The sequence below is a fragment of the Hibiscus syriacus genome, unplaced genomic scaffold (genome assembly GCF_006381635.1).
Source record: "Hibiscus syriacus cultivar Baekdansim isolate YM2019G1 unplaced genomic scaffold, ASM638163v2 tig00113548_pilon, whole genome shotgun sequence".
Taxonomy (NCBI): Eukaryota; Viridiplantae; Streptophyta; class Magnoliopsida; order Malvales; family Malvaceae; genus Hibiscus; species Hibiscus syriacus.
Genome location: NW_024063465.1, coordinates 183,536 through 204,039, shown reverse-complemented (window position 1 = coordinate 204,039; position 20,504 = coordinate 183,536). Strand labels below are relative to the sequence as shown.

The following is a 20,504-nucleotide window of genomic DNA, read 5'->3' as shown; positions in this document are numbered from 1 at the left end:
TAAGACAAAGGAATAGTTAGAGCAAATTGTTCAAGCGAACCAGAAAAACTGCAGAGAAAGATCCGTCAATTAAGCGTCATAGAAAACCATAAATTTCTTTTCCCTTGCTGGATAATAATAGGCTTCGCAAATGGTGCAATTGTGTCTCGTTTTTCATACTATTATATTTAATATATGTCCACAATGACTGTGGGCCGTAACTCATACAAGCGTTGCTTAGAAAATTAAGAAAAACCAATTCAAGTTTCAACAAGAAACAAACATACTAAACATACATATTAAACAAGCTTCAAGAATCTGAAGCTCATAAAAAGCAAACACATTATAGAAGAGGCGCCCTCGCACGAACTCTCACACGCGCACCACACTTTTAATACTCCTCATCACCATCATCCTCATTTTCGCCTGACTCCGCACCGACTTCTTCGTAATCTTTCTCCAAAGCAGCCAAATCCTCACGTGCCTCCGAGAATTCTCCTTCTTCCATTCCCTCACCGACGTACCAGTGCACGAAAGCTCGTTTGGCATACATGAGATCAAACTTATGGTCGATACGGGAGAACACTTCAGCAACACTGGTCGAGTTCGAAATCATGCAAACAGCCCTTTGGACTTTAGCAAGGTCACCACCAGGAACAACACTGGGAGGCTGGTAGTTGATACCACACTTGAATCCGGTCGGGCACCAATCAACAAACTGAATGGTGCGCTTGGTCTTTATGGTAGTGACTGCGGCATTGACGTCCTTGGGGACATCACCACGGTACATCAAACAGCATGCCATATATTTGCCGTGGCGTGGATCGCACTTGGCCATCATAGACGAAGGCTCGAAGGCACTGTTGGTGATTTCAGCAACAGAGAGTTGCTCGTGATAAGCTTTCTCGGCGGAGATGACAGGAGCATATGAAGAAAGCATGAAGTGGATCCTTGGGTAGGGGACCAAGTTGGTCTGGAATTCATTCACATCAACGTTCAAGGCTCCATCGAACCTAAGTGAGGCAGTCAAGGAGGAAATCACCTAAATCACAAGAAAATATATCATCACAATCGCAGAAGCAATCAACTCAACTCAACAATGACCTAACTGAATTAATATTTTCGGTCAAATTCAAAAAACTTGAGATTTGATACCTGAGAGACAAGGCGGTTAAGATTGGTGTAGGTGGGGCGCTCAATGTCAAGAGAACGCCTGCAAATGTCATAAATAGCCTCATTGTCGAGGAGGACAGCAACATCAGTGTGCTCCAAAAGGGAGTGAGTGGAGAGAACACTGTGTAGGGCTCAACAACGGAAGGAGACCTGGGGAGATGGGTACACTGTGAAACCCAACTTGGATTCTTGCCATAATCGACAGACAAACGCTCCAAAAGAAGCGAACCCAGACCAGATCCAGTGCCTCCACCGACAGCATTGAAAACAAGGAACCCTTGAAGACCAGTGCAGTTATCAGCTAGCTTCCTTATGCGGTCCAAGCACAGATCAACAATCTCCTTGCCAACTGAAGCAAGAGAGTAATGAGAGTTAATTACATTAAATGAAATTAGTTAAACTAATAAGTAAATGGGATTAGATTAAAAGAAAGTACTGGTGTAGTGGCCACGGGCGAAGTTGTTGGCGGCATCTTCTTTGCCGCTGATGAGTTGCTCCGGGTGGAAGAGCTGACGATAAGCACCAGTCCTCACTTCATCAATAACGGTAGGTTCAAGATCTACAAAAACAGCACGAGGTACGTGCTTCCCAGCTCCGGTTTCACTGAAAAAGGTGTTGAAAGCATCATCACCTCCACCGACAGTCTTGTCACTAGGCATTGGCCATCAGGCTGTTCAGAACAGAAACGCAACCGCTCATTATTCAAAGACCAAAACTTAGATCTCAAAGGTAAATGTACGTGAAATTCGAAATGCTTTACATTTTAAAGAATGTAGGGGGAAAATCACATATCTGAAGCAAAAACCAGCTAATTTTGTAAGATATGGATAAATATTAACTATATCTGCTAGAATAAAGCTTCGAATGGATCTAAAAAATAACTAACATGTGAAATGCTTTACATTTGAAAAAATAGATAAAAGTAGATTTTAAGGAAAATGACCACTGAAAATTCTAAAATTCAAAAAAAAAATATTAGCCAGATCTGATGGAATACATAGCCTAACAGATGAAAACCAAACATGAAGAACGGAGACCTAAGCATTCTCAGATTTCATGGAAAATCATTCAAATACATGAAAGGTAGCAAATCTAAGCAGAAAAAAAAGACGGATCATAAGATTTGAAGGTTAAAACACAGATCTGAAAAAAAGACGGATCATAAGAAAAAATACATGAATGAAATGAAGCAAAATGTTCAAACGTAGAACAATGACAAACAGATCTGGAAAAAAAAAGGAAACGAAGATCAAATCTCTGAAGCCGAGAAAAGGAAAGAAAAGGAATCGAAAATACCTGAATTCCGTGCTCGAGGCAGTAAAGCTCCCAGCAGGCATTTCCGACCTGAATACCGGCCTGACCGATGTGAACTGAAATGCACTCTCTCATTTTCGCTTAAAAATTTTCAAATCAAATCGAAGAACCAATAAAATCAAAGGCGTTTATCAAGAAGATTGAATTGTGGAGGGGAAGAAGGGTAGATAGGTATATTTATATTTGGAAAATGGCTTTATTTTTCGAATTTCATTAGCTGCAGTTTTTTAACCACTGTTAGTTGGCATTTTCAAATTTTGAAATTTTACCTCCAGGCTGGCTTCACAGAATCGACAACAAAATAATTCTCTATTTTCCCCAAATAACTTAAGTATTATTTTTAGGTACTAGTTATTAGGTAATTACACCATCAATCTCTGCATTTTAACAAAATTTATGTCTTAACCATAAAATATTTGAATTATAGCACTAATTTTTGAATTTATTTTTTAGTTATTAATCTAAAATAGTTTAATAAAATTTTACAGTCAAACGAATTTTAGAAAATATTTTTATACCTAATTTTTTTATGCACGTAAAATTCATTTTATAAAACAATATAACACAGTTGGGGTTAAACCTAAGCTCTAACTACTAAATATAATCCCTAAACTCAATTTGATCGTTACAATCGAATCTCGGAGACCACAATAATCAATATTAACAGAAATCATGAAATTTTAGTTTATAACATGCATCGTCAAAAAATGGTACAAATCAGCAAACAGAATATGAGCCCATTATTCATATATAATACAAGTTAAAAGTAAAAAATATGTAAAAATATAATATCCAAAAGTCTCATATAAATATTTAGAAAATCCACAGAAAATAAATAATATAAAGTCTAAAAATGTCTATACTATGTTTGAAAGGAAAACGAGCTACTAAACGATCATCTGAGTATCAATGGAAATCTTAGAAGTCGAAAGGATCTCAAAAAGACAAAATTAGAAAGTGAGCTAATAAGCATTGTGTCTTCTAAACTAAACAAATATCGATTGCATACTATAAATAAACCATACATGTCATAAATTGCAATTTGAATTCATACAGCAGTAAAATCAGTGACTGTTACCGGAAAGTTATAACATAAAATTCATATACATTTACATTTTGCAGCAGATAACACGAAGGGGATGTTACCTCCGAAGAGGTGTCAATCAAAACAAAATCAAAATGAGGATTTAGCTCTCCGAAGAGGATCCTAGACAGAAATAGGATTGAGATTTGATCTCATGCATAATAGGACAGAGATATGATCCCATGCAGAAAACATGACATTGATATGATCCCATACAAAACATGATGGGAATATTATCCTCCGTAGAGGAACCCATGCAGATGATAAAAATATATCGATATGTAGATAAAAAGTGATGCAATACCAATTAGAAATCATATATCTCATACAATCATAGTCATAATACGAATATGCATACGAATAACACGTACAATATAAATAAATTATTAAATGTTTCATATCTGTCAAGGGGACACACCTAAAGTAGCTAATCAATATTGACTACGCCTTACGTTTCCCATGATCGGAAGCACCAAGTCTCGTGTAATAGTGACTAAAGATAATACACCACTCTATGAGTATGAAAACCATATCTAAACTGAAATAGATTATTAAGTCACATGACAATATTTATGAATATTGATTAGCTACTTTAAGGTTTAACCCTAAACCCTAAACATTAAACCGAAAAGAAATGGTTTGGTGTAAAAGAAGAAGAAACGGCTGATGGGTTTTCCGAAAAGTGGAGGAAAAGAAGGAAAGAAAGGAAGAGTGGGGATTTTAATGCCCCAAATTTTTTTGATAATGACTTTAATAGTCTCAAACTTTTTAAAAATCTAAACATGCACCAAAACTTTCAAACATTTTAAATTAGTCCAAAATCTAGGGTGTTACAATTTTACCATCACGTTATTCACTCGATTAGACGACTGGGATGAAGACATTGCTGATTCAAGGGCTTTGTAAGGTTCAAGTTGCAGGGTCTGCCTCTCTACGACAGTCTCCTCAATGTTATCGAGATCAAACATCCTCATATATGATTGATCCAAAGTAACCAAAGAAGAGATCCCAATCCCCCCTCATTACGCGCGTAAAATCTTGGGGAAGCAAGATTAACACAAACTTAATATCTCTCGATAAAAGATGGGACAGCTCCTCCCCTTTAAATTAGCATCGAAGATAAGTCATCGTAAGAGTTTCACGCCGTATATGATCTTTAATTCCAAGTGGTAATATTTTTAAAACTCTCAACTATATAATAATAAAATACTCTGCTATAATTGATGCTCAAATCTAGACCTCCAAATCAATCATCCTTTAATTCGTGCCATTTTGATTTAGGGTTCTTAATTTTTTTTCCTGCTTTATTGTTGCATCGATGAAATTTTTATTTCAAGTAGGTAAATCATGTATTCTATCACAGTATTCATTGTGACTTGATAATTTTGGGGAGAAAATACAGAGAATTGATATCTTACCTTCGTAGTTGCAGTCAAATCAACACTCGTCCGGGTCTAAGTAACGTAGTGGAATTCAACAACATAATTGCCTTCTAGAATTTATCAATAACAAAACTCAGCTGTTATCCTGTCAGGCTGTCACAATTTATTGACTTGACATCTATATACCTGCTAGCTCAGCTGGTGGTTACACTCCATTTTCGTAACTAATAATCAGCTTGGCAGCTTTTGGCATGTCGGTGTTAAGCTCACTAGCTGCCAGCTGCAACTTTGCGAGTTCATTTCCCTTCTTTCTAGTTTCAAGTTGTCAGTCAGTCATGTTGCTATAGCTCAATATCCCAGGTTACTCGGATTCAAGTGTGTGGTGGGTACTGGTATGTGCCGTATGCTTAATTTTTTTTGAAAAGTTCCTCCTTGTACATGGAGTGTTCTTGGAGGGTCTTACTCATATCCTTGTACATATTACGAAGTGTTAGTCTCGGGTACTCCCAAAAAAATTGAGTCAGGAAAATAGTCAATATCAGTTCCTGCTGGTTCATTCTTGCCTCTCTAGTGTCTACTGATTTCTATTTTGTTACTAGGCTCTACAACCGATTCTGTTTCATATTCATTGGCCAAATTTTTTTCTTCTTTAGGAAGGTGCTGTTGATGATTCCAACTAGGGGTGTATTCGGTTCGGTTCGGTTTTTACCAAAAATTGAATCGAACCGAAATAAACGGGTTTTCAAAATTTAAACCGAAACTGAATGGTTAAAAAACCGAAAAAACTGAAACCGGTTTTTTCGGTTCGGTTTTTTTAACAGTTCGGGTTTTTCGGTTCGGTTTTTTCAATGAAAAAAATCACTTGAAAACTATAATGTTTTTTAAAAGTTGCCTATTCGGTTCAATATGGAACAAATGGATTCCATATGAAAACCGAACTGAACCGAATCAAAAGAATTGAGATTTTAAGCCGAACCGAAAACCGAACCGTATAATGCCGAACCGAACCGTTTTACTGAGTTCGTGTCGGTTTTTTCGGTTTCGTTGCTCAGCCCTAATTCCAACTACATAATTCGATCGATTTCTCAAAATTTGTCATCAAGGTTTTCACAGCCTCAGAATCTGGATGATGAAGGTAAGTCAGAAGAGAGACAGTCTTGACCCAAATGGCTCAAAGATTTCCCATTTGAGTTTGTTGCATTGGAGGCGTGCCTTGAAGCTGCTTGCAGCTGCTTAGAAAATGAAGTGAGTAATTCCTTCTCTCTTAGTTTGTCTATGAACTTCTTACCATCACGCTGTTTTACTCATTATGTTTTGGCTATGTTTTATTGTTTTCTATTGCTATGCAGGCCAGGACATTGGAGCTAGAGGCTCATCCTGCTTTAGATAAATGACATCAAAGATCAGTACTCTCAATTTGGAGCGTGTTCGCCAAATCAAAAGTCGATTAGTTGCAATAACTGGGAGCGTCCGAAGGTTGGTATTAAAAATAAACATTAGAATCTCATATTTGTGACATTCGAGCCGAGTTGACATCAATCAATGAACAATGCTTTTGTTCAAGTTCCATTTTTTGTTTCTTTTCCTTTCCATTTTCAATTCGAAAAATTATGCATATAGTTATTCTCAGGTAAGAGATGAAATGGAGGACTTGCTAGACGACGATGAAGATATGGCTGAGATGTATTTAACTGAGAAGCAACTACTTGAAAATTCATCAACCGTCTATGAATGAGAGAGAGACATCAATGATAGGTGCTAAACAATTTACTGCTTGATTTCATCAAAGCTTCATCTTTTCAGTTCATTTACTTGCAATCTTCGGCATCTCAGATTTCTCCCTGCATTATGTCAGGACACCTGCCGAAATCTCCTTGGCAACCAATTACGAAGGTGATATCCAAGAATCTGATAACCCCCAGGATAATATGTTTTCTGCTACTAATGCAATTGGCCGAGACAGCCATGGAACTCGTACAAGCACACGCAGTGCTATCAGCAACATGATGTAGAAGAGTTAGAAATGCTTGGAAGCGTACTTTGTTCAAATTGATGGTACATAGAACAAGCTGTCCACGGTATTTCACTCGCACTTGCCAATTCATTATCGCCCCCTTCGTTATCATCTAATAACTTGGACATGGTTTGGTTTCATGCTTACTGCACTTGGTTTCATGCAATGTATCTTTATCATGTTCATTTTTAAATTATTTCCTTTTTATAAACTTTACATTAATGATTTTATCTTATAAGATCTTGATTCATTATTTTGTGTTTTTTTTTTTGGTTTTGTTTATCTATTTTTTTAGTTGTTTTTCTGTATTGTATGCTATTGTTTTTAATAACGCCAGATTGCTGTATCCGTTAGCATTTTAGTTCCCATATTAAGCAAAAGTATATCATTACGTGCACTCCAGCCTTGGTATGTGACATATAACACCGTGCAAGCTTCTTTATCATTATTATCTTGTAACTTAGGGTTAATGACATTGATCTTAATTTTTGTTTCGTCTTTCCGAGAAGCCGAGGGAATATGTCGATGACAGAGGACTACATTAACATAATGCTAGATGACAAACAGAACCATCTCCTGCAAATGGGGGTCATGCTAATAACAGCCACCCTTGTAATCAGTGCCTATTGTAGTTGCCGGTGTCTTTGGCATGAATATCCATATTGAGCTATTCGACGAGGATAAAGCGGGGATGCCGGGTTCCTATGGACAATCGGAGGTGGTACTGCAGGTCATATTCCTTTATGTGATTGCTATTGCATGGTGCAAGTACAAGCTACTGTTAGAGCAAGTCTTTGAGACCAAACGGTTCATCTGTGAAACCATGGGGAAAATAACATGAACTGAAATGGTATTGTATAAACTTTTCCGGGATTTCATTTTTCTGAACAAGAACAATAGGTTTGTTAATAACCACATCTATTAAAGCATGCATTTGCAGGTGCTACAATGCCTAAAATGTTCAATTTTTTGTTATTAACATCTAAGTGGAGAAAAATATCATTTAAACAGAGACATCATAGTTGATTTTTTAATCTTGGACGCAATATGATTATATTCTATCATACCTATTTTAAAGTTACATAATGGGATGAGTCTACACTCTACAGTAAACATCACATACGGTGTGTACCACTATAACTTTATAAATAACCATTAAACTATGATAAAATGATCTTTTAGGTCATCAAATTTTTTAAAATTATAAAATGAGCATTAAACTTTGAATATCGTTAAAAATATCACATTAAACTTTTATTAATACTTTTAAGTAATAATTCCAAAATTAAAAAAAAGTAAATATATGAATTTTCAAACAAAATTAAACATTGAATTACATTCTTTAATAAAAATTGATTTTATTTTCCGATATCTAAAATTGTTGAATCTTGAAAATTATAAATTATAAATTTTACAAATATAATTACAATTATAAAATGCATTATGAATTAACAAATTCATAAAGTTATAATTTTTATAAAATACTTTCATAATTTTAGAAATGAATGTGAATATATATATATATATATATATAAAATATTTTTTAGAATTATTATTTAAAATATTAAAATATTTAGATAAAATGTTAGTTAGGGTCAACGAGATATTTTTTTATTAATTTAATATGTCACGTTCCCTTTTAATGGTAGTTAAAGATTTGACATTCATTTTATAATGAAATTCAAATTCAATGTCTATCATACAACGTTTAAAAGTTCATGTTAGAAATATTATTTTAACATGAATAGTGACCAATTAAAATTATACTATAAAATTAAAGATACATTTCAACGTGACATTCATTCTAAAACTTTCCACATAATGATGAGACCAAAGCGCCACAGTTTATGTCACCGTGCACTCAACAGTGATTGGAAAAACTTATTCAAAATAAAGCCTATCTGTTGTTAATAAAATACTGCCGCAATTATTACCCTAATTTGCTATTATTTAATACAAATAGATTAGGCATTATTACGTATTAACATCCACACGATTGCTTTGAGCATCTGCCACATACGCAAATGATTAATGAATATCAAATTGAGATTCAAAGTCATTATCCCTAACAAATATGAATATGAGAATCTAATATTGCCTAAACCAAATTAGAAATTAATTATAATAATATGAATAAATATTTATTATTTCCATCTTATATCTTTACCTTGTTATATGAAAATATTTTTTTTCAAATAGTCTAAAATGATTATAGCGTTGTATATATTCATATTTTTAATCATTAATATAGACACACTGGAACACAAGACTTCAATAAAGAACACCACCACCTTTAGCCACTGGACATTAATAATCTACATGAATATACCATAAAATTCAACATTATTATTAAATATCAATTACAAAAAAAAAATATAAAACTTAATTTTATATTAATATAAATATCACATATTTAACTTTTCATATCCAATCACCCCTGCCAACACTCTGAGAAGAAAATTATACAACTCCTAATGCTAAAGGCAGAAGAAAATGAATTAATAATTAACTAAAAAAGCCTAGTTGGTTCTTTAAACTCGACAGTACGCCGATATCTTTTCGGGGGGGAATTTTATATTTTGATAAGCATGAAAAATCAACAAAACGAACCTCTGGCTGTACTTTGTGTAGGGCATGGGAAATTATTGCGATAAATACTTTATTTGGGTGATACAAAGAACTTTGTTCATTTATATGGTTTTAGGAACTTAACCTTACCTTCCAAATCAAGCTTAAATACCTTAAAACAATCAATCTAACTACAAGAATATTAATAAAGTAATATGATATAATAATTGGATAGTTATCATGTAAGGCAGAAAGCTATTGTGTCTGCCAAATGACAAATGCTTATTGCGTATGGCCAAATAAATTGAATGCAATGTGTAATGAGACCATGTTCACAACTAACCTTCACCAACCAAATAGAACTAAGGCGCTCACCCATTGCAAAGCTGAACGCTTGCAACTTTTTTTCAACTGTAGAATATAATAATAAGATTATCAGTGTCCCAAACACTGCAATATTCATTGTTTGTTTTACCTTCATGGCCCAATTCCATAGGTCAGGCAGACCCCGTGACCAACAAATTCAGGATCGAAATAGAGGTCAACCACCATTTTCATGGTCGTGTTGATTGCTCCTCCATTTCTTTTTCTTCTAATATTAACATAATGCCATATAAGCATTATCCAGTTCAGTTTAGTATTTAAACAAGCATTACAGTTCGTCTAACTTGCCTTACAAAATGCAAAACACGTGATGATTCCGAGTTTCCGACCGATGCCTGAAAGTGTCTCCTTATGCAACAGTACCATTCTAGCATTGAAAGAAAAAGGGGGGGTTTACACAACAGTAATCAGACTCGTAAAGTGCTTCAATAAACTCATTAAAGCAAATTGTATACCATCTACCTTTGATTGCAGAATCTTTTGGCTGTCAATGAAATATTGTTTGGATGATTGATACCAGCATCGCATGATGATCCATGAACAGCTTCAAATGTTAAGGCACAAGCTAACTGCACGCATTTTCATCATCGCTCACAACTATGATTTTCCAAGAAAATAAACCGTTCTACATAAAAAAAACTCGGAGTTAAGGTTAAAAAGACAATCTTATGACCTGATAATGCCCATTGCGCACTTTGTCCATCACTTCCTCTACTGCAATACTGCTTACTCCCATTCTTACAAGCGCAGCCTTAAATTCTCCTCACTGTAATGTAAAATAGTAACAATATTATGAGTAAAACAGAGTGAAGATGCCTATATAATAATTGCTTAAGCTACGTTTCAACATCAATCACACACATCTGCAATAGGACAGTTAAATCGATTAAAATTAAAAAATTCATGCCTTAATCTATTTGTTGGAGTTGTTGTCTCGGATTTATTTTTATTATGAACAACTAGTATAGCTAAATTCAAGGGCACTATACGCGGTCTTCCAAGAGAGCAACACCCACAATGAATAGCAAACTATCCTGAATAAAGAAGCTAGAATATTGACCTGAAATTCCTATAGGGGCAACCATGATGATCTCCAACACCGGGAGTTGAGATGATTTGTTGACAGGAAAAAGGAATATCCTGCAATAACCATCAAATTATTATGATTTGATGAGATTACATCCAACCTCAAGTTTCAACAACGGAAAAAAAAGGGGCAAAAATCTAAGAACCTGTAAATAATTTACTTTTTTTTGTAATGTATATGAATTAAATTTAGTAATCTAAATTTGAGACATGGCACACTTTTACATAGGATAATGGTATCTTACCGTTCTCTTCCCTTCCCTACCATAATTATGGCGTATGTTGTAAGCATATTCCTTGTCAAACCTAGCAGCACTAACCTATAAGAACTAATATAGTATTAATTATCCAGTATTCAATTGCATGGGCAGCAAGAAACAAAGCATTGAAATCTACAAAATGATAAACCAAATAAAGTATCACAATACTCAGATACTTAGTATTAAGGGGAGGGGGTGTCAAATGCCCATGGTTAGAGATGAAATTTAAGAGGAATCAGTGGAAGGACATTAATTTAAGTCCTGGATTTTTACTTGAGTTTGCTTTTTATCTTTTTTACGTCTTGTAGTCAAGAATAGAAACCAAATAGTTAGAAAAAACGTCTACCACTAAACGAAAGCCACTTACCTTTGGTGCAAACTCGGCTTTCCAAAATGCCAGGCATCATCAAGTTTCAGCCCAACACCCTGAGCAGAGGAATGAAGAACAAAGAATCATGAGAAAAGAGGAAAGAACTAGAACAGCTTCATGGTTTATCAACATGCAATATTTACAGCTTCTAATTTGACTCTCATATCAATTATGTTTATAGTTTGCACTGAAATTTAATTGAGGTTGAACCTCTTCACCTATTATCAATTGGTTTCAGGTTTCCACAATAAACTAATAAACACAAACAAAATGTCTGAACGCAAGAATAATGCATATCCATCAATGAGACAGGAGTACCTGCCATTGTCTGATTTCCATGGGAAAGATCTTTATAATGCTACTGTTACGGCAATTATACTGAAGACAAATCACTTTAGTAAAGTACAACCTTCAAGAAAAGACTTAATTGCAACCTTCCACCATGCTTTAAATGATGATCCTCTCTGAGCTGAAAAGTAAAAGATATAGAAGAATTATTTTAGTATAAAAACGAAGAGACAATAAAAAATGCTAACCCTATTTCAGAATCCATTTTCTTACCTTTTCAAATAAGTGACGCATACAGAGGAAATGAAGTCTTAGCAATATGAATTTCAGATATCTCCCCAACTTCATTTGGCTAAAATATACAGCAATGGAGTTCAGAAAATGATCTTATACATAAAACAGCTATAATCAGGCTAGTTGATGAGCTGATACAATGATATACAAGTACCTGAGAGTAATCAGGACCCAAATAACTTGTGCATAGTGCTTCCACAATCTAAACAACAAAATCAGGTAGAAAAAGAAATATTCAATGTCAAACAAATGATATTTCAATAACAAGGTTCACATTCCAATTCTTACTGGAGCCAGCCGATCCTTCTCCCGTTCTCTAACAGTAGATGTCCATTTTCTGCAAGCAAGTTTGCAATTTAAAACTTGGAAAACACCATGAAATTCGTATGAACAAAGCAAAAATCGCAAAACAAAAATGGAAATGATGTTCAACAGCAGCACTTGGATTTGATACATAACTTATCTTTTAAGAATGTTAATATGATGTTCATCACAAGAGAAATTAAATTAATTAATAAGATGGATTTCAGCAGCTCCATGCTGGTAAATTAAGGTTATTATATGAATTTCATGGCGTTTGCCCAGTTTCAATTTGCAATCTTGCTTGCAGAAAATGAGTGCCTTTGATAGATAACCTATATCATGGTGTCTTTGTGCATTTACGTATGCCTTTGGTAGACATACTCGATGCTTGACAAAGACCAATGCAGACGTTCACAAATGAATACAAGGCAACATTCTGGAGACTTAATGGACAAAGAAGAAACTTTTTGTTAAAATGAGGGCCTTTGATAGATAACTTTGAAATTGTGTGACAGCCAGAGAAACCCCCTGAAAAGATTAATGGAAAAAAGGGGATAGCAAGTATGAATACAGACTCTGGTTGATGGTATTCAATTTTTCAGGTAAGATTAAAAAATTAATAGAAAGTTACTACCTGATTCATTGCAACATAGGCATGCCCTTTATATATAAACACTCGACGACCAGCTACGAGTTCTGGAACTTCTTCAAAGGGCACTTCATAGGGTGGAAGCATGCACAAATAAGCCAGTTAAATCTAACTAAATCAGATTTTTACCCAATGATTAACCCGACCTACGTAGACTAACTATGGGTCCATCAGTGTTCTCTCCGAATCACACATCACCAACCGAGAATGATAATTATACTTAAAACTGTTTAACCCCGACCACTTTATTTTTCCATCCATGTGCTTACAAATACAGGCAAATGGCCAGAGCGATCTACATACCTATTTTTGGTACCATTGAAATAAGTAAATACATTATATTAACACATGGCTATAGGAGATGACTTCAAGTGGCAAATCAATTCTTCTTCACAAGGGACAGCTACCACTGCTTTTTGTTTGAAACATAGAAGAATCAAGAAAGCACAGTAGTACCTTGTAGAATATTGTATCAACTGCAAAATTTAAAGGACAAAGAAAAAAAAAACTGTTTAACCCCGACCACTTTATTTTTCCATCCATGTGCTTACAAATACAGGCAAATGGCCAGAGCGATCTACATACCTATTTTTGGTACCATTGAAATAAGTAAATACATTATATTAACACATGGCTATAGGAGATGACTTTCAAGTGGCAAATCAATTCTTCTTCACAAGGGACAGCTACCACTGCTTTTTGTTTGAAACATAGAGAATCAAGAAAGCACAGTAGTACCTTGTAGAATATTGTATCAACTGCAAAATTTAAAGGACAAAGAAAAAAAAAGAAACACTATCATTATATAGAAAAAGGATCAAATCAGGTTTAAAGTATAAAGGTAATCATAGTTTTATGGCTTGGGCATACATTGTTGGACGAATGGAAAATTTTCTATGAAACCTAAATTACCTAAAGGAAAACTAATTATTGAGGACATTCTGGAGACAAAAATCAATGGATGTCTTTGAAACATTCTCATTCAAAAACCTAACAGTTTAATAACAAATAGTGATAAGCTCAATCAAGGATATGAATGCTCATGATTCACAATGGATTCAACAGGAGAGATATTTCGAGTACTTAGAAAGAAAAATAAACAATCAGATAACATGCTAAACTTATATTTTTTGTTAGTTTTCAACAAATTTGGTCAAGCCCGATTGTAACTGGATATAGCAGTCATATGAGAGGTTTCCCGGCGATAAAATACAAAATTTAAAGGTCAGATGCTGATAAAATGACTTAATGCAAAATGTGAAGTGTTGTAATAAGACAGAAAACTTGTGCCTTCCATGATAAAAATGGGTATAGAAGCCAGTCAGTAATCTCATACCAGCAGCTAAAGTCTGACCCATAGAGCGTGCAACTTGGCCCAATTATCCTTCACACTCTACCCAAAAAAATGGCTCCAGTTACTAGGAACTCAATATATATAGAAAACAAAAAAGGCGCCATATGTACTACTACTGTAATAAGGTTCAAGCAATTGCATCTTGCTGAAAACAAATAGCTCAAGGGAATTAGAAAACAGTGAAGCTAAACTACCTCAAATTCTGCATTGCTGACTGCCTTGTAGGGAAGCTTAAACTCAGACATCAATGCCCTCTATGACATCAGCATACAAGCAATCAGCATAAGCTTAATAAACTAGAAAACCCAACACCAAAAAATGAACACGTGCTACCTGTGCCTCAGAGCTTTCAAGGCGAAAACGGTAGCTAAATAGGGTAGTCTCCATGGAAAGAAACCATTTTCTTAACTCCTCTCTAGTCATTGCAAGAAAAAATATCATAATGGTAATTATTTTAAACAGTTAGAGAAGAATAAAGGAGAAAAGACATCAAAACATATCTCCATCTTACATTCTACAGTACACAAGTCGTAGAACGAAGTGTGAATAACATCCTTGTCGTTTCCTCATTGCTTGTGGATGTCTCATATTTGCTTTCCAAAGATCCGCCACTGAGGAATCCAGTATGTGAAATTGGTGAGGAAAACAATTAAATTATCACAGAGAATGTAAGCACAGTCAATAGTGATACCAATTTTTCCATTTCTTCTGGTTTCTTTCCACGACCCAATCCGTCTGAGATACCTTTAAGAACTGCATCCAGCAATTAAAAGAATGAGATAATACAAAAAACATAAACATGAGATTTGATGGAGCTGAAACATCGAACCTTTAATTATGAAATTAACTATTTACCTTTCGAAACTGTCATAAAACTGAAACCTAATATCTGTATTCCTATTCTTTAATAACGCTTCGTCAGTAGCAAACCAGTGAACAAAAGATATTAAAGCAAATCTAAAATGTCCGTACGAGGATATTTTGTTCCCTTGACAAATTAAAGCATTAAAAAATAATAAGATAGGAGAATAGGGTACCTTGGAGGCGATCCATGGCGAAGAGCTCGAAATCTTCGATACGGACTTCAAGGTGAAGTGGGGATCGGTAGAGAGGAAGAGTGGAAACGGTGACATTGCTGGAACTGGATTCCCCATGAGATTGAACCACTTCCATTTCTTCGCTCTTTTCTTGTGTACAGTTCCGATTACTCGGACTAAAACGGCGTTTTCTCTTTTTTTCCTTTTGTTTCCCCTAAAAAAAGGCCAATGGCAGAGTAGAAAAGCGCGCCAAATGGTTGAGAGTAGATGGGAAATTGGCGGGAAACGAACTAGAGTGACGATCTCCTCCCTATTTCCTCTAGGTTACGTGCGGTAGCGATCAGTTAACGCCGGGTTCGGGCTAAAATGCAATATAGAAATAATTGATGTAACTTTAATTAGGAAAATATTCAATCTAGTCGAGTGAAAAAAATATTAAATTTATAAATATTATTTATCACTTATATTATATTTAAAATTATTGCATAGAATATATTCGTTCAAATTTTTATTTAAATTTAAATATAATTAATTTTAGTGTCATGGTTTTCGTCTTTATAATTTAAACAAATATCTCTAATATTTATGATATATGTGTGTAACTTTTATATTTTTTTCCACGTGTATTAGTAAAATTTATAATATTATTTAATAAATCAAATGATGTCTAAAATTATAATATTTATAATGTTATTTTTAAAGAATCAAGAATGTGTTTTGAAGATATAATATGAGGAAAGGATGAAGAATTAAAATCGACGAAAAGGAATAAATTGTAAAAATAATAGTCATCAGACCAAATCGAATAAAATGTAAAAGTAAGAGATAAAAATATGAAGAAAAAAATTGAAGGCGAAAAGAGAATTAGAGTTACAAATGTAATCTAAAGTGACTGAAGAGTATTTGATTCAAAATTAGATTAAAAAAAAGACTTAAAAGAGAGAGAGAGAGAAATTAACGAAACAAGAGGGGCTAATTCCACAAGCCACCAATCTTATTCCAAAAATTTGCTAAAACCTCGTCAATGGAAGATAAGTTTAGAAATTTCAAATCTGTCCATTGGTAAGCCGACATGTAACCAAGTGACATAGATGGTCGGACTTGCTATCGGCAATGCATAAGCGGCCTACAATTCGGTGACAATTCCTGTCGATGAAGTATTGATGGAATTTTTCGGGCGATTGTCTCGAGTCGGTTGTAGTTTCCTTTCTCTTTGAAGAGTTGGATATGGTGGTGTTTGCAGTAAAGCTTCCCTTCATGTGCTACCTAATTTGATGGACTAATGGTGCATCCTCCATGGCAACACTTGAAGCAGCCCCTGTGGTATGGTGTCCCATTAACCGTAACTTCAACAAGAAGAGAAAAATAAATAACAAGTCTGAAAGTTTGGATTTCAACCGGATTAGATCTAATGGTACCCTGTTTCTTAAAGATATCGTATCCACATCCGAATTCATTATCGAGCTGAACGGATAATCCGACTAGTGTTCTTAAAAGAAAATAATTAATTTATTACCCTTTCAATTGGATAGACAGTGTTATCACAGGCCTTGCATTTTTCTCTGGTGCCAGCGAACACGTTCGACAGTTTCAGTATACTCTGTTGGATCCATAGTTCAAAGGTAAGATATATAGCTAAATTTCGGATTTAAGTAAACCGTATTAATCAGATAAATATTGCTTTTGTTTGCAAATAATCACCTCATTTTCAACACGTTTCTCAGGTTTGATCTTTGGTGTTCCTGTAAGAGTAATAAAAAGACACATAACTACGGATATTCAATAATCATACCAACTATATTTATATACCTTCAAACTTGTCAAGACTGCCGGTTCTCTTGAACAGTTGATCGACAATACAGCACTCCTTCAAAGGAGTTGTATTGCTAAGCTGCGAAATTAAATAATAAAATCGCTTAACTACTAAAAATATTACAAATTGTAACCAAGAAATATATATATTACAAATTAGTTTGTCATACTACCAACAATGCAACACTAAAACAGTTTCAATTAATTCATTCATCACTTAATAAAATGGGTAAAGACACAAATGGTACCAAAATGCAACATTAAATCAGTTTAGATTTTAGTTCAATTAATTCATTCCATCACCACAATAAATAAATATGATATTCGGATTTCAATATATAAAATTCTTTTCTTACCTGAAAATGAAATTTCATTTAAAAAACACAAATACAAATAAACCTGAAGACTGAAAAACAGATTTTATCATCTACGAATATTATTACCTTGAGAGTGCCATTGCAATGGTGGCAACGAAAGCAAGCCTTGTGAAAAACCCGATTATCAGCCGTCAGCTTATCAACCAAATAGACAGTCTTGTCGCATGCCCTGCATTTCTGTTGTGTCCCAACAAACGATGCCATTTTAACAAAGATAAAAGACAAGACAGATCAAGTGATTATATTAACCTTCTTTTTACTCTTTGTTCTTCGACATTGTTTGTCGTGTTTATGTTAATAGGTCAATTTGTTCTCCCGGATGTGGTCTGCAGTAAATTTCGGGCTGCGTATTCGTAGGATTGCCCTACTTATAATCTGTGTTTTGCTCGCTTTTGCTATTTTTCTCCGTTTTTAAAGCAAGTCATTGACTAAAGATATTCACGATGAATCATTCTTTTTCAGGACAATCCTGACTCGGGTACAAACTAGAAAGTTATACGAATTGGGAAATTATGGAACAAATAAGGTTTATGTAACATCCAAACTACGGGTTTATGGAACAATAGGGTGCAAGAGGTCCTGAGTTCAATTCTCGGAATGCTCCCACAGTTTATTTTTTATTAGTTGTTCCCTTACACTCAAGTTTGTGACCAGAGAATCTGATGCTAAGTCAACTTTACAAGTAAAATAATATAGAGGCCTACTACCTTAAGATCCATTTGGTTCCTGACAAGATTCCTTTGCAGAGAGCAAAAAAAAATCTACTGCAGTCAATAGCTTCTTTCTTGTACCTTTATTCTTATAGTCATCTGAAAATGAAAATCTGACTTAAACCTGTTCAACAAGGACACCCTATAAACAGAAGAATATGCATTTGAAGAGCTGTCTAAGAATCCGACTCTTTGTTTCCTTCGAACTCCAAAGTACCTGTATTCGGACTTAAACTTGTCCAGCAAAGGACACCAAATAATCAAATGGCGCCAATTCTGTTTAAGTTTGATCTAAAAGTCTTCATATAAGAAAGACCTGCCTTAACCCTGCCAAAGGAGGGAATCACATACATAAGCATGTACTCAACCGACATTTGAAGAGCAGATTTAAAATACTTTGATGAATAAAAATGTTTACCGCAAGAAAAACAAGTGAAAGAGAAGTCCCTATGCTCGATCTTTTAACCAAAAAACCTCATTTAAATGTTTTTTGTGCAATGACTATATTGAACAGAGCAGCAGAGCCTTACAAAGGCACAGAACCTCATCAAGGCAGGATTCATTTCAGGATCCTAACTAGAATTACAAATTAGCTTAAGCAGCTAAAGTAGATAGCATATCTGCATGCATCATAATAGACTTCGGGATTCAGTTTACTGATCAGTCAAGAGCTGCCTATGTATCCAATAAGAACATTATAAAAACCACTAGTTTAAGAACTCAACTAGTATTCTAACAGAAAATAACGTGCTAACAAGTAAAAAGCTAGACATAAAGGTTTAGCATAATCTTCAAACAAAGAGCTTGTAATTAAAGAGAGGTTGATTAAAACATCAGAAATGGGCATTTGGTCTAGTGGTATGATTCTCGCTTTGGGTGCGAGAGGTCCCGAGTTCAATTCTCGGAATGCCCCACCCCCTTTTTCTTTTAGTATCCTGTTGCCATTTTTAAACATTAGCCAAGAGGAATCTAGCCTAGAGTCATCTTTCAAAGAAATAATTTTTTTAGCATTCTAATGTGGTCTCATGCAAGTATGTGTCCAACTTCTGCTTGAATAAAAGAAATGGCCGCATAGACAGTATGGCCTGGCCCTTGCAAAGGTGCAACCAACACCTGGTCAATGATAAATCATTCAGGACCCTAAGTGGAATTACCAAATGGCTTCAGTAGCCAAAGTATATAGCACTTTACCTATTTATCAACAGAATACCTTGGCATTCTGTTCGCATAGTCCTGCACACAGAAGTTTATTGTGAGAGAACGTTTAATGAACAGGGGACAATGGAACTAATTATCCACGTGATCTTTAAACTAGCTGTTTTAAGCAGTCAGGCAGCACTAACAATTTGTTGAACAGTAATATAGTCATTGAAGTTTATAGAGACCTTGAATAAAAGATCTAATAACTAAAAACTGACTACTTTAAACATAAAAAAATGGGAACTTCGATTAGAGCTCAGGGTGAAGGGTCTCTGATTTCAATTCTCGGAATGCCTTCAATCCTTCTTTTAACTTTCTCAATTTCCACACCTTGAAATCGTTGATCATAAGAGTCCAGTACAAATTCAACTCAAAATAAGTGCGTACTGCGCAATATTATAATACTAGACGAAGTTCAGATTAGTTTGTATTCTGACAAGACACCTTAACAAATGAGTACCCATAAAATAAATAAATATAAAAGTAATCAGTATACTACTTCTGCTACTTCATTAATTGCCGACATGTTAACCTAATTCATGCAAGTAATCAGGAAAAAGAATAAATCCTCTCTCAAAAAATATAAATAATGAAGTTATCCTTGTCCAAAAAAAATAATGAAGTTATACTAACCCTTGGCTCTGATAGGTTTCCAAAAAAAATCATCGTAATTGCAAAACATTAGATGTACGCTGAAAATGAAGTAGAGATTACAAACTCATCTGGCGAGAAACTTTTGCCTATTGTGTGGAGCAAAAATCTGCAAGAGCTAGTGCATTGTATACAGAAAATAACTCGAGAGTCGTCGAACTCCATAGCAGCAACTTATATATAGGCGATTAAAGGTTAGTTTGTGAGGAAGTTGA

General features: G+C 34.6%; 1 protein-coding gene, 1 long non-coding RNA gene, 1 other non-coding gene and 3 pseudogenes across 3 annotated transcripts; 2 read left to right on the top strand and 4 right to left on the bottom strand.

Annotated features, from left to right (window-relative positions):
• Window positions 1–217: 217 nt before the first annotated feature.
• Window positions 218–2,569, bottom strand: LOC120186523 (annotated as a pseudogene).
• Window positions 2,570–4,424: 1,855 nt separating this feature from the next.
• LOC120186459 lies at window positions 4,425–7,787 on the top strand (annotated as a pseudogene).
• A 2,313-nt stretch (window positions 7,788–10,100) lies between these two features.
• LOC120186513 lies at window positions 10,101–15,883 on the bottom strand (annotated as a pseudogene).
• A 653-nt stretch (window positions 15,884–16,536) lies between these two features.
• On the bottom strand, window positions 16,537–17,956 carry LOC120186511 (LIM domain-containing protein WLIM1-like). Its single transcript, XM_039190414.1, has 5 exons — window positions 17,795–17,956; window positions 17,349–17,430; window positions 17,241–17,281; window positions 17,056–17,139; window positions 16,537–16,886 (listed from the first exon to the last, which is right to left on the bottom strand). Exons 1-5 carry the CDS (start codon window positions 17,930–17,932, stop codon window positions 16,806–16,808), a joined length of 426 nt encoding a protein of 141 aa, XP_039046345.1. The 5' UTR covers window positions 17,933–17,956; the 3' UTR covers window positions 16,537–16,805.
• A 295-nt stretch (window positions 17,957–18,251) lies between these two features.
• LOC120186514 lies at window positions 18,252–20,079 on the bottom strand. The gene is made up of 3 exons (XR_005522207.1): window positions 19,630–20,079; window positions 18,656–18,765; window positions 18,252–18,562 (listed from the first exon to the last, which is right to left on the bottom strand). It is a non-coding gene; the product is annotated as an uncharacterized LOC120186514 (long non-coding RNA).
• On the top strand, window positions 19,280–19,351 carry TRNAP-UGG. The gene has a single exon. It is a non-coding gene; the product is annotated as a tRNA-Pro (tRNA).
• Window positions 20,080–20,504: the final 425 nt, after the last annotated feature.

What these genes read in the sequence shown, in the direction of transcription:
- LOC120186511 (XM_039190414.1), bottom strand. Translation starts at nt 17,932, where the DNA reads ATGGCATCGTTTGTTGGGACACAACAGAAATGCAGGGCATGCGACAAG. An exon ending in ATTGCAATGGCACTCTCAAG is followed by an intron (nt 17,431 to 17,794) that starts GTAATAATATTC and finishes TTAATTTCGCAG; the next exon opens with CTTAGCAATACAACTCCTTT. An exon ending in CAGTCTTGACAAGTTTGAAG is followed by an intron (nt 17,282 to 17,348) that starts GTATATAAATAT and finishes TTACTCTTACAG; the next exon opens with GAACACCAAAGATCAAACCT.